The sequence below is a fragment of the Pteropus vampyrus genome, unplaced genomic scaffold, assembly GCF_000151845.1.
Source record: "Pteropus vampyrus isolate Shadow unplaced genomic scaffold, Pvam_2.0 Scaffold261, whole genome shotgun sequence".
Classification (NCBI taxonomy): domain Eukaryota; kingdom Metazoa; phylum Chordata; class Mammalia; order Chiroptera; family Pteropodidae; genus Pteropus; species Pteropus vampyrus.
In genome coordinates this window covers 2,770,175-2,782,457 of record NW_011889042.1, presented here as the reverse complement: position 1 = coordinate 2,782,457, position 12,283 = coordinate 2,770,175, and the positions used below count along the sequence as shown (strand labels likewise).

The 12,283-nt window shown below is 47.8% G+C and overlaps 1 protein-coding gene across 3 annotated transcripts in view; it reads left to right on the top strand.

Moving 5' to 3' along the window:
• Positions 1-12,283, top strand: part of LPO (lactoperoxidase) — a 24,817-nt gene that overhangs the window by 6,073 nt on the left and 6,461 nt on the right. Inside the window, exons 3-9 of one of the 3 annotated variants that reach the window (XM_011375089.1) lie at positions 196-283; positions 4,043-4,203; positions 5,567-5,684; positions 6,115-6,244; positions 7,008-7,214; positions 8,444-8,768; positions 10,361-10,521. In XM_011375089.1, the coding sequence (XP_011373391.1) occupies positions 196-283; positions 4,043-4,203; positions 5,567-5,684; positions 6,115-6,244; positions 7,008-7,214; positions 8,444-8,768; positions 10,361-10,521 (1,190 nt within the window). The remainder of the gene's footprint in view (positions 1-195; positions 284-4,042; positions 4,204-5,566; positions 5,685-6,114; positions 6,245-7,007; positions 7,215-8,443; positions 8,769-10,360; positions 10,522-12,283) is intronic. The other 2 variants (XM_011375088.1, XM_011375090.1) reach the window with 2 other exon arrangements.

The window sequence follows — 12,283 nt, the reverse complement described above, 5'->3', positions numbered from 1 at the left end:
AGTTTTGACATCTTACTGAGGATCATAGAGTGTCCTTCTTATTCTGTGCTTTTTGTGCTTGAAAATTCTTGTGAAAGTTTCCTAATCTTGATCTATTTATTGCCTGCTCAAATTTGAGAAAGAGAGAGACAGAAGGAGAGGGCACCGTGAAGGAGTGGTGTCTGATACCCTGCTGCTTGTTTCTCCCCCTCCAAGCACAGGCCACAAGGACCGCTGCCTTCTCTGATATTGTGAATCAAGTTAAGGTCCAAGTCAACAAGGCCTTCCTGGATTCCCGGACCAGGTATGTGAGACATACACACACAACATACTTCCCTTCGTAGGGTTCTTTTTAATGACAAGCACATGAGCCAAAGCAATTACATAACCCGCCCTTCTACCTCCCTGCCTCAGAGCATGTGGCAAGTAGGAGTAATAGTCCACAACTCTTAAAATCTTCATCCTGTAGGTTACCTTGAAGAAGATGTCTAATCTAATCCTATGAGCATTTTCTTTTACTTGGCAAACGTTTCCGTGGGTCATGTATTCCAGAGTCTCAGAAAGCTCATAGAAGGAAGTTCTCTATTTATTCAACTAATATTGACTGACTTGGGTGAGGTCGTAGAAGCAGAACCTGAGTTGAGACCTGGGTTCATGTGCAGGTGACTTAGTAGGGAGCGCTCTCAGGAATGCTGTAATGGAGTGAGGAAGCGAAGAGGTAAAGGGAAGAAGCTAAGCAAGGGTGTGATTTAAGCTCTAGCCTCTGCTGACCCCACAGGGAGATCTGGAGTGTACATAGTTCCTGTCCCACCTTGGAGCAAGGAAGCAGAGCTTTCATCTGCCAAATGTCTCCTTGACATCAGTCAGAATGGCTTAGGATTGGGAGGAGGTGTAGCATGCCTGTCACCCCCAGGCACCTTCAACAGGCAGCCCCTTTGGCTCAGGAGCAATCCCTCAAGGTGACAAGTGTGAACCTTCAGCAGCTGCGCCAGGGGCAGGTAGGGAGAGCACATCAACCTATAACAGGATCCGAGGGTGCTCAGGGATTCCGTGGGACACCAGCAGAGTTGGCCACCTTCCAATCACATGTAGAGGCTGGAATTCCTGAAATGAGCAATGCAGACTGGGTCCCTGGCCTCAGAAACTCGGGCTAACGAGGCAGACAAACAAGAGCAACCACTGTATTGAGCAGAAAACGACCTTATTCTTTCTCTCCCTGCCCCTTTACACTTGGCTGGGGGCTTCATTCCTCCTTGGCCCTTGAATGAACTTTCTAGCAGTCTCATAACTTTTTTGCTGACTTTTAGATGAAATGTTGCATAAGACGACAAAGTCCGGAGCTTCTCACTACCCTCGGCTTTTGTGATAGAAGGGTCTGCTTGTCCTCTTTTCTGGGTTCCTACTCCAGGAAATGTTTTTGATTCCTTAGGGATTAAGCTTGGGGAGAGACAAGCAGCTCTGCTTTGGAACTTGTCCCCACTGGTTAGTTTTTGGACTTATGGGCCTCATGGAGAATTAAAGAATCACATTTAATCAGCTCGTTATATAAGCGCACAAACAATCTGGTAACTCAAGGCTGGTGATAAGGACAGTGAAAGAATAGGCAGAGCAATTGTCGCCACCCAGGTACAGGGATCAGGAAAGGCCGATGGAGGGTGAGAAGGAGCCGGCCGTATAAAGAGGCAGACAGATGGCATTCCAGGGACCAGAGAGAGCAAAAGAAAATGCCCTGGGGCAGGAAAGAGCTTAGGGTGCTCAGGAAACAGAAGGCCCATGCTGGTGGAGGTGGTAGGTAAGGAGGAGATGGGGACAAAGAGGTAGACCCCAGGGGCCACAGAGTCAGAAAGCAGATTAGTGGTTGCCAGGGGCTGGCAGGGGGAGGGGTGAGAAATGGGGAGTGACTGCTTAAGGGTTGTGGGGTCTCCTCTGAGGGCGATGAGAATGTTTTGGAACTAGATAGAGGCAATCACTGCATAACATAATGAGCACGTATGCAGTAAGCAGATGGTTTCATCCATGTCCCATGGTAAGCCAAGGAAGTGCTTTAATCAGAGGGTGGTGTGGTCTGAATTTCATTCTAAAAAGCTCACTCCAGCAGCCATTTGGAGAACGGGTGGGAGAGGGACAGGAGCGGAGGCAGGAGCCCAATTAGGAGGCTGCTGCGGCCCACCAGATGGAAGAGGACAGTGGTGCCTAGGATGAGGGTGGAGGCCGTGGAGATGGAAAAAGAGCTCCTGCAAAGCCCTGCCTGCTCCCACAGAGCCCAGCCCAGATGCAAAGCAGGAGGTAATTCCCAGTGAGTCAGTGTGCAAGCAGGAGAACCACGCAGGGCAGAAGGAGGAAGGAAGGAGCACATAGAACCTCGTTGGTACCTTTCTTTGTTCATGGGGCGGAGGACCCTTAGAGACCTGGCTGAGGATGATGATGGCACTGATACACAATAGAGATAACAGATACAGAGCCAGATACAACTCTAGGTACTTAATTTCTTCCTCCCCAAAATCCTGTAAAGTACTAAATCAAACTACATGAAACGGCTGTTTTTGAGGTCAAAATGATTAAATAGCATGGTTCAATCTAAGGTTACTATCATTATCCTCTTATGGATAGGAAACTGGGCATGGAGATTGAGTAACTTCCCCACAAGCACCCAACTAGAAAGTGGCAATCAGGAACCAAACCCAACCCATGTGTCGCAAGACCACCTGCAAGGCCCTGATGTCGGTGACGCTCAGATTCCGGGTTCACAGACGGGTAAACTGATCCTGGCGGAAGCAGGCTTCAAACTTGTCCTCTCAGCCCAGACTCTAGGCCAATGCCGTCCAACAGAACTTTCTGTAGGGATGAAAAGTTTTGCATCTGTGCTGTCCAATACGGGAGTCACCAACACATGTAGGTATTGAGCGCTTGAAATGTGGCTAGGACCACTGAGGAAGTGAATTCTTAATTTTATTTAATTTTCATGAATTTCCATTTAAGTAGCCACGTGTGGCTGGTGGTTACCCTACTGGACAGTGCAGCGGTCTGGGCCACTGGCCCATGCTGTCTCTTGCAACAGCAGCCAAAATGCAGTCTGGCTTATTTTCTTGGGTTCCTTTTAATCAAGGTTGAGGCAGGCTGGAAGCAGGTAGGTCTGGTGATTAGAGCCCAGTCATCACAGTTCTTATGCCTGCCCCACTTGCCCATGAAGCCCCTCAGCTGAGATACTAGAGCCCCTCGCATTTAAAAGAGAGTTAATAACTAATCTATCATGACAGGCCAGGTGTTACCACCAAGGAATTGTACTCCACGAGTAGGGCTGTCTTTTGTGAGAATTCGCGCTCCTTCAGATATTTCAGAGTCTTAGAGCCTTAGAGATCACCTCAGAGAACGCCCTCATCACACACATGAGGAAACTGAGGCATGGGGAAGGGGCGAGGGTTCTCGTGGAGTGACTTTACTGACTACGCCTTGCCTCGGTCATCTCTGTGTCGTCACGGACTTCGTAGAAGGGTTTTCGGCTTCTCATGGTATATATGGGACCTTAAGGAACAAAAGGGCTGACCATCTGGCCCAAGAAATGGTCAGCAAGAGGCTGGATACTACGACCACATCTAAACAAACCCCACACTAACTCCAGGGCCAGAAGCAATTAAGGATGTTTTTATGGGCAGAACTGAAGGCCCATAAACATGTTATTTCTAGAATTCTTGGTCCACAGGCTCGATGAGATGCGAGCTACATGTCAGGGGTTCCTCAGTCTGAATCAGTACATCTTGGGACTTGGGTGTTTTTAAGGTTTCTCCAATCTATTCTAATGCAACCAGCATAGATTCAACCCTCTGATTCTAATTCAGGCAGCGCTCACGTTCAGCTGCAGGGCCTTCCCTCAGAATCAGACCTAACAAAGCTTAAAGACACACGGTAGCTTTCCTTCCCGAGGCATCAGAAAAGAACTTAGAAAAGATCTTGAGAGCACAGGAAATGCTTGTCTCCTGTTTGCTACCCACAGCCCTCTACCCCATGGCTCCTCCCTATACACACACCACCTCACACCTGACTTCCCCTTCGCTCTTTATTGTAGGCTGAAGACCGCCTTGAACTCTGAGGCACCTAGCCCCCGAGAGTTGTCAGAGTACTTCAAGCATGCCAGAGGCCGGACTCGCACAGCCATCCGCAATGGGCAGGTGTGGGAGGAGTCCTTAAAGAGACTGAGGCAGAAAGCGATCCTGACCAATGTCACAGGTACAGAAAACTCACCAGCTCTCTGATGGTAGGAAGAGTTCGTCTCTGTCTCCTGGCGGGAGAGAGCAGAAGCCACCATAAGCTGCGTTCCTCATGAGGCGCCATCTCCTCGAGGCAGCACTTCTGTCTCTCTCTTCTTGGAACCATAGACCTGCAGAGCAAGGAGGGGCTGAGAGGACAGCTAGGCCAATGCTCTTTTTTGCAGAGAAAGGAACTCAAGTTCAGCAAGGTCACATTGCTAACTCCAAATGAGGGGACATTCATGCTCTTAGTATAATACCATCTGTAAGACCTCTATCTCGAGGCAGTAGGAACGTCAATAAACATGGGCTCCTTATCCAAACCACAGTGTCATCACTGAAGAGGACATTTAAGCCACCTATGTCTGGGGCACTTACTGGGATTATTTCACAGGAGATGAGATTTCCATCTTGTTCTGAATAACGTAGAGGTGAAACAACGAGCTCGATGGACTGATCGCGACCTCCTCCAACCCCACCCCTGCCACTCCTTAGCTCGTGGAGAGTCATGGAGGAAGGGGTTTGGTCCTGACTGGAGCAAAAGATTGCAGGTTCTCCCTGAGCCAGGACTTGGGCAAATTCCAAAGTTCCAAAATAAGAAAACTGGAACAAGGTAGGGAGAAGTAGGAAGCACTTTAGATTTGAGATTCAAAAGTTGCTGGGGGTCAAACCCTGGCCCATGCCAACTTTCACAGATGGTCCCCCTGAAGAAGCCCGGTAGGGTCAGATTCCCTTGCCTGTTTTTCATTGCAGGCGCCAGGATGGATCACAGGCTGCATTACGAGATTGGCAGCTCTCTCCATTCTGTGCCCAGGTGGAAGCCTCTGATGCCTGAAGCCCCCCATTATTACTCCTCCCAAGACCACAGTCCCCCTCACTTAAGAATTACCTGTCCCTCCCCAACATCTTCCCTATCCAGATTCCTGCTTGCTTGGTACTTTAGATGTCAGTGAAGCTTTAGAAGAAAAGCATCTTATCAAACTAACTCATACTAGAGGTATTTTTATTCTAGTATGGTATTTTTATTCTAAAAGAAAATATCTGTTAATTCAAATGACCAGTTAGACAAAGAATTACTAACAATTCTGAGGACTTTAGCAGTTACTATCTGTGTGGCCTTAGGCAAGGCTCTTGAGCACTGTGGTCTAGTTTCTTCTCTGCAGAATAAGAATTTAAATTCTTACCTTAGTGATTAAGGGAGAAACCACCTCAGAAATGCTTACTTAGAACATAGAATGTATTCCCAAAAATGTAAGTTCACCCCTGGTTTTGGTTTCCTGCCGTCCCCAAGTGCCTGAGAATAGAGAAAAAACTCAGTCCCTCTGGGGTCTCTTCTGTTTCAGACCCCAGCCTGGACTTGACTGCCCTCTCTTGGGAGGTGGGCTGTGGTGCCTCTGTTCCTGTGGTGAAGTGTGACTATAACAGCCCGTACCGCACCATTACGGGAGACTGTAACAACAGGTGAGTGGGCTTGGGTGGCTGTGGGGGGCCGGCCCTCCCCATCACCATGCCCTGCCCACCTGTCCCCCTGCCCAGCCAGGGGCTTTGCCACTAGGGCATTCCAGGCAGAACTCCCACTGACTTACCTTCCTAAACTTGGTGTCCCGCCGGGATCTGTTCTGTTGGAATCCTCCCCTAACTCCCCCACCTTCTAAAGGGACCACTGATCCCACTGGAAGCAGCACATTTCCCCAGGGCAGAGACGTCCCCGCGCCTTCGGGGACGGAGGCTAGTTCAGAAACCCCACGTTTGAGAGGCGTCTCCTCCCCGCCTCCTTTCCTTCGGGCAAAGGCTCCCGGGTCCTTCCCCATGGGATCCCCGTGGGGTTTGAGGAGAAGCGAACCCGGGAGCGGTCTGGCCGAGGCTGAGGGCGGGTCCTGCTCGGTTTCAGGAGGAACCCCGTGCTGGGCGCCGCCAACAGAGCGCTGGCGCGCTGGCTGCCGGCAGAGTACGAGGATGGGCTCTCCCTGCCCTTCGGGTGGACAGCGGGGAAGACGCGGAACGGCTTCCCAATCCCGCTGGTGAGGTCGAACCCCGAGCAGGAGGATGAAGGATGGAGTCAAAGGGAAGGGGATGCACCCTCCTCACACTCAAAAGGGAAGAAGAAGAAATAGGTGAAGGACAGAGGATGCACCGCGGAGCCGGATTGGGAGCGGGATGGACATTTGGACTTGCTGCCTGGTGATGTTCCCCCAAAATGCCGCCAGAGGGCAGCAGAGCTCGGAGCCTGGAGTCGGGGGCCCAGCCACGTGGCGGTCACGTCCCAGCTGCCCATAGGCCAGATACCCTGGGGTCTTCCAGGACAGATGGCCTCCCTGCCCCATCCTGCTCGAGCTTACCCTGACCCGGCCCCTGGAGTGCATCAGCTGTCGTTGGCCTGGAGGTCCTATCTGTTGGCCTCATCTGAGTTGGCAGCCCCTCCCCAGGGCCCCTCTCCTCCTCCCAGACACCTGGCACTTCCACAGCACTTCAGAGGCAGCCTGTTTTTGTTGTCCCTCTCCATAGCGGAAAGGGCACTGGCCTTGCAAACCATCAAGTCATGCAGACCTGTGTTCAATCTTATCCCTGCCCCTTTGTAGCTGACCTTGGAGAATTGACCTCACCTCTCTAGGACGCAGTCTCCTCATCTACAAAATGGGGGTAAATGCCACCCACATCACAAGTTCGTCATGGGGATTAAATGTACCTGTTATATCATAGGTACTCAAAAACCTGCAGTCGAATCTGAATCCACAAAGCACTTTTCCCCCAACCCTCCCTCTCCCCTTCTCTTTCCTTCTGTAGGCCCGTGAGGTATCCAACCAGATTGCAAGTTACCTGAATGAGGAGGGTGTTCTGGACCCAAACAGGTCCCTGCTTTTCATGCAGTGGGGTCAAATTGTGGACCATGACCTGGACTTTGCCCCCGACACTGAGCTCGGGAGCAGTGAGTACTCCAAAGCACAGTGTGACAAGTACTGTATCCAGGAAGATAACTGCTTCCCCATCATGGTAAGCCCTGCAGCTGCACGTCCCTGACAAGCCCATTGCTTCCTCGATAGGGTAGACGTTCTCAGCCCATCCACCAGGGTTCCCTGATAGATCTTGAATGCTGATTTGACAGCTTCCCGGACCTCACATGTCCATTCATTCACCCACTCATCCATTTATTCAGTAAATAGATGTTAGTCATCAACTCTGTGCTAAGCAGTGCACTAAGAGCTGGGGATTCAAAGGCGAATAACACTGTTCCTTCCCTCGAGGACAAAGGGCCTGTGTGGGAAATGGACAAGTAACCATTAAGGGCAAAGTTGGGAGGCTCTGGGGAGGGTCGTCTATATCCCTGGCCAGCAGCATTGGTATCACATGAGAACTTATGAGAAATGGAAAATCTCAAGCCTCAACCCAGACATTGGAGAACAGGATCTACGCTTTGCCAGGATCCCCAGGAGCTTCATTTTATGCACACAGGAAAGTTTGTGGAACACTGCCATAAGTGATCCTGGGGTCTGGGGAGGCAACCTCCAAAAAGAGCTAAAATTCGATGGCTGAATCAGAAATTGTGAGAATTTCCAGCAGGAAGGGAGGAGGAACTTGCAATGGTGCACCTTTTCTCCTTACTCGTGGATTTTATGACTAGAGAGTGATTTATGCACTCAAACAACAAATCGAGGCTATGTGCTGTGGAGTGAGGCCGATCTGGATTTAAAGCTCACATCTTTCCCTTCTAGTCTGTAAGTTTTGGGGCAAATTAGTTAACCTTTCTGAGCCTCAGTTTTCTCACCTGTACAATGGAACTGAATTAGCTACCTTACAGGGTTTTATGAAGACCAAAGGGAGATAAAATAGGCACAGTGCCTGGCACATGGTAAGTCCAAAATAAATACATGGTAGCTGTTGTTGGTAGTAATTATTAACAAATCTTTTCCTATCTCATGCCCTGCTTCCCTGTATAGAGATCTCAGGACTCTTTCCCCACCAAAAATTTGGAAGCCTGTCTCTGAAAGACTGCATGATTCCTCTCAGCCCTTTCACACAGTGGGATATAGTGAACTTCAGGGTATCATGAGCCCAGAATATGTAGCATCAGCAGGAGGTGTCTGGAGTCAGTGTCGTACCAGGATCCCAAGAGGGCCCCATCAGCATCTTTGCTAGCTGCATCTAGACCGGACCTGGGAAGTAGTTGCCAGGGCCCAGCTGTACCACCTCTGCCCAGTCACCTACCCTCAATCTCTTTGCAGCTCCCACCCAGTGACCCCAAGGTGAAGACTCAAGGGAAGTGCATGCCTTTCTTCCGAGCCGGGTTTGTCTGTTCCCCTCTACCTGACCAGTCCCTGGCCCGAGAGCAGATCAACGCTCTGACCTCCTTCCTGGACGCCAGCTTCGTGTACGGCCCTGAGCCCGACCTGGCTAGCCGCCTCCGCAACCTCAGCAGCCCCCTGGGCCTCATGGCCATCAACCAGGAGGACAGAGACCATGGGCTGGCCTACCTGCCCTTTGACAACAAGAAGCCGAGCCCCTGTGAGTTCATCAACACCACTGCCCGTGTGCCCTGCTTCCTGGCAGGTGAGTAGAAGCCGGGAACAGGGGGGCTCAAGGACAAGGGGACTGAGGACAGAGGGAGGCCAACTTCACCAGGCTGCTAGGCAGCTTCCAGGAAGGCTTTACCACTGCTTCTCCTCATCGTCTTCTGGCAAAATGCACACCAAGCCAGCACTGCCTCTGGCACTGGTTCAGGACTGGCAGAAGGGCCCAGATGAATACAGAATCTAAGAACATGTGTTCACTTAAAAAAAAAAAAAAAATTAAAGGAGTCCAGAAAAGCACAAAGAAAATAAGAAAATCAACAAAATCTCACCAGCCACTGAAAAATTAACATTTTAATGCCTATCTTTCCAGTTTTTTTCTATTATATAGTTCTACATCATTTTACATAATTGGGGTTATAAGTAATGCTCTATAACCCAGTGTCTTCACTTAATATATCACAACTTAAATATTCTTCTACAACATGGTTTTTAATGGCTGCCTGATATTCCATATCATATGTTACCATAATTTATTTTATCAACCCTATTTGGAAACATTTAAGTCATTTCCAGTTGTTCTGTGACTTGCATTGTTTTGTTATGTTTAGGTAGTGAATATCCTTGTTGAGGAATCTTTGTGCCCATTTTAATAATTTTTTCGGGATAACTTCCTCCAGGAAGACATTCTAGGTTAAAACAAATGTATATTTTAAGACATTTTATAAACTTGGCCGAAAGCCCACACTCCATACAGCCGGTGCACAACCAAAGTCCCCCAATTCTGTTCATTCCGGGGGCTCATGCCCTCCTGTCCTCTCTGCCTTTAGCTCCTGGAGGCCTTCCTTCTTCCAAATCCACTCTCCCAGGACAAACCCCCTGTCCACTCTGACATGGTAGAGGCTGTCCTGTAGATCTCAGTCTTTTGGTAGATCTCTTAGATCCTGTGTTCACAAATATCTCACATCAGTCCAGACACAAAACTGTGTCCTTTCTTGTTTTCCACAAAAATCTCCACTAAGACCAGGACTTTAACAGACTTTCCTGATGATTAGAGAACACAAGAAGTCCCCTTGTGAAACACCTGATCTTTTACCATTTAACTGTTCCCCATCCTGTTCCTCCTCCCCCCATCCCAAAGACCCGCCCCCCAACCTCCGGATTCTTCTCCCTTTAATATCCAGGCTCCTACACTCAAACTTGCGTTCCTGAAACTTTCAAAGTTGCTCCACACCATAAAAAGTCCCCCCATTTATTTGTTTGGCTCCATCTTAAAGGCAGTTGGGATCTTAATTAGCCAAATTTAATTTTTAATGTCATCTATAGTCTTTATCACAGTCTCGTGAGGTTGACCTTATTATCCCCATTTTCACGGATCTGAAGTCTGAGGCTTAGAAATGTTAAGTAACTTGTCCAGAATCACACAGCTAAAAAGTGTGCGTGTAGAGCTGAGAGTCAACCCTATGAGTCCCCACTCTGATCCCTCTCCACTTGACTTCTCTTAAGTTGACTGCCAGGAGGGGCTTAGGAGAGGGTCCCTTTGGGGCACCATCATTTATTTTTTTGTGTGCAGGTTCCTGGTCTCTGGGGCTGCTCAGAGGGAACCCACCTTCCTGCCTTCTGGGCTTTCAGGAGATTCCCGAGCCTCGGAGCATATCCTGCTGGCCACTTCCCACACTCTCTTTCTCCGTGAGCACAACCGGCTGGCCGGAGAACTGAAGAGACTCAACCCTCAGTGGGATGGAGAGAAGCTCTACCAGGAAGTCCGGAAAATCCTGGGAGCCTTCGTGCAGGTACAGAGGCCCAGCAGCCTTCCTCACATGCTGGCCTGGCTTCCGCTCCTGGCTCTGCCCTCTGCTTGCTGCCTCGTCTCGTGGCCTCTGCTCGCTGCCGTATCCTCTGCTTTCCACATCTCCGTTTCCCCTTCTTCTCCTCTGCTGCTTCTTTCCCATTGCCTCATTCTTTAAACCTTCTCTTCTATTTCTTCAGCTTCTCTGCCCCAAAATGAATCCTTGGATTCATAGCAGTGGAGTCATTCATACATTGGTCACTTGGTGTGCCTGCCCAGATGCCATCATTGGGACCATAGGCTCCATCACTCCTGAGACTGTTACTTAGCAATTATTCTGGTTATTTTGATTAAATTATCTTATTTTTCAATTCTCTACTCCTAATCCACATGTCATAGGCATAGTCAATTGCTATTGTTAATTGGCTGATTGACTAGAAGAGACAGGTTGATGTGTTGGTATTAACCATGTACATAATTTTAAAACATTTTATTTTGAAATAATTGTCGATTCTCAAGAAGTTGTAAATAAATGTACATGCACCCAGCTTCCCCCAGTGCCAAGATTTTGCATAACTATGGTACAATATCAAAAGCAGAAAGTTAACTCTGATACAAACCATAGCGCTCAGATTTCACCAGTTATAAATGCAATCGTCTCTGTGCATGTTTGTGTGTGTGTGTGTGTGTGTGTGTGTGTGTGTGTGTAGCTCCATGCAATTTTATCACATGTGTAGCTTCATGTAATCACTACCACAATAAAGATGCTTAACTCTGCCATTACCACGAGACTCCCTCATGCTACCCTTTTATAGACACATCCACCCTCCCCTTCCCATATTCCTATCCCCTGGTAACCACCTAATCCGTTTTCCATCTTATTTCGTGAATGTTACATAAGTGAAATCATGCAGTATGTGTCCTTTTGAGATTGCTTTTTTACATTCAGCATAATTTCTTGAGGTTCATCCAAGTCACTGCATGTTCACCCAGTCAGTAGTTCATTCCTTTTTGTTGCTGAGTGGTTAACCATTCACCTATTGAAGGACATTTGGATTGTTTCCAGTTTGGGGCTATTACAGATAAAGCTGCCGTGAACATTTGTGCATAGGTTTCTACTTGAAAATAAGTTTTTATTTCTCTGGGACATATGCTCAAGGGTGCAATTGCTAGGTCATATGGTAAATAAGTTCATTTTTAATTTTAAAAGGAACTACCAAACCATTTTCCAGAGTGGCTATGCCATTTTTATATTCCTACCAGCAATGTATGAATGATCTCATTTCTCTATCTCCTGGTCTTTATTTAGTGTCATCATTATTTTTTTTAACCCTTTCTGTTAGGTATGTAGTGATATCTCATTGTGGTTTAAATTTGCATTTCTCTAATGGCTAATCATATTGAATATATTTTCATGTGCTTATTTTCCATCTGTATATCTTCTTCAATAAATATCTGTTCATATATTTTGCCCATTTTCAAATTGGATTGTTTGTCTTTTGATGTTGAGTTTTAAGTGTTCTTTATATATTTAGATACAAGTCCTTTGTCAGATATGTGACTTAAAATATTTTCTCCCAGTCTATCTTTTCATTCTCTTAACAGGGTCTTTTGCAAACCAAGAGTTTTTAATTTTGATGAGTTCAAATTTATCAAATTTTTTTTCTTTCATGGGTTGTGCTCTTGGTGTCCAGTTTCAGAACTCTTTCCCTAGTCATAGATCCTAAAGATTTTCCTCCTGTTTTTTGTTTTCTGGGTTGTTTTTT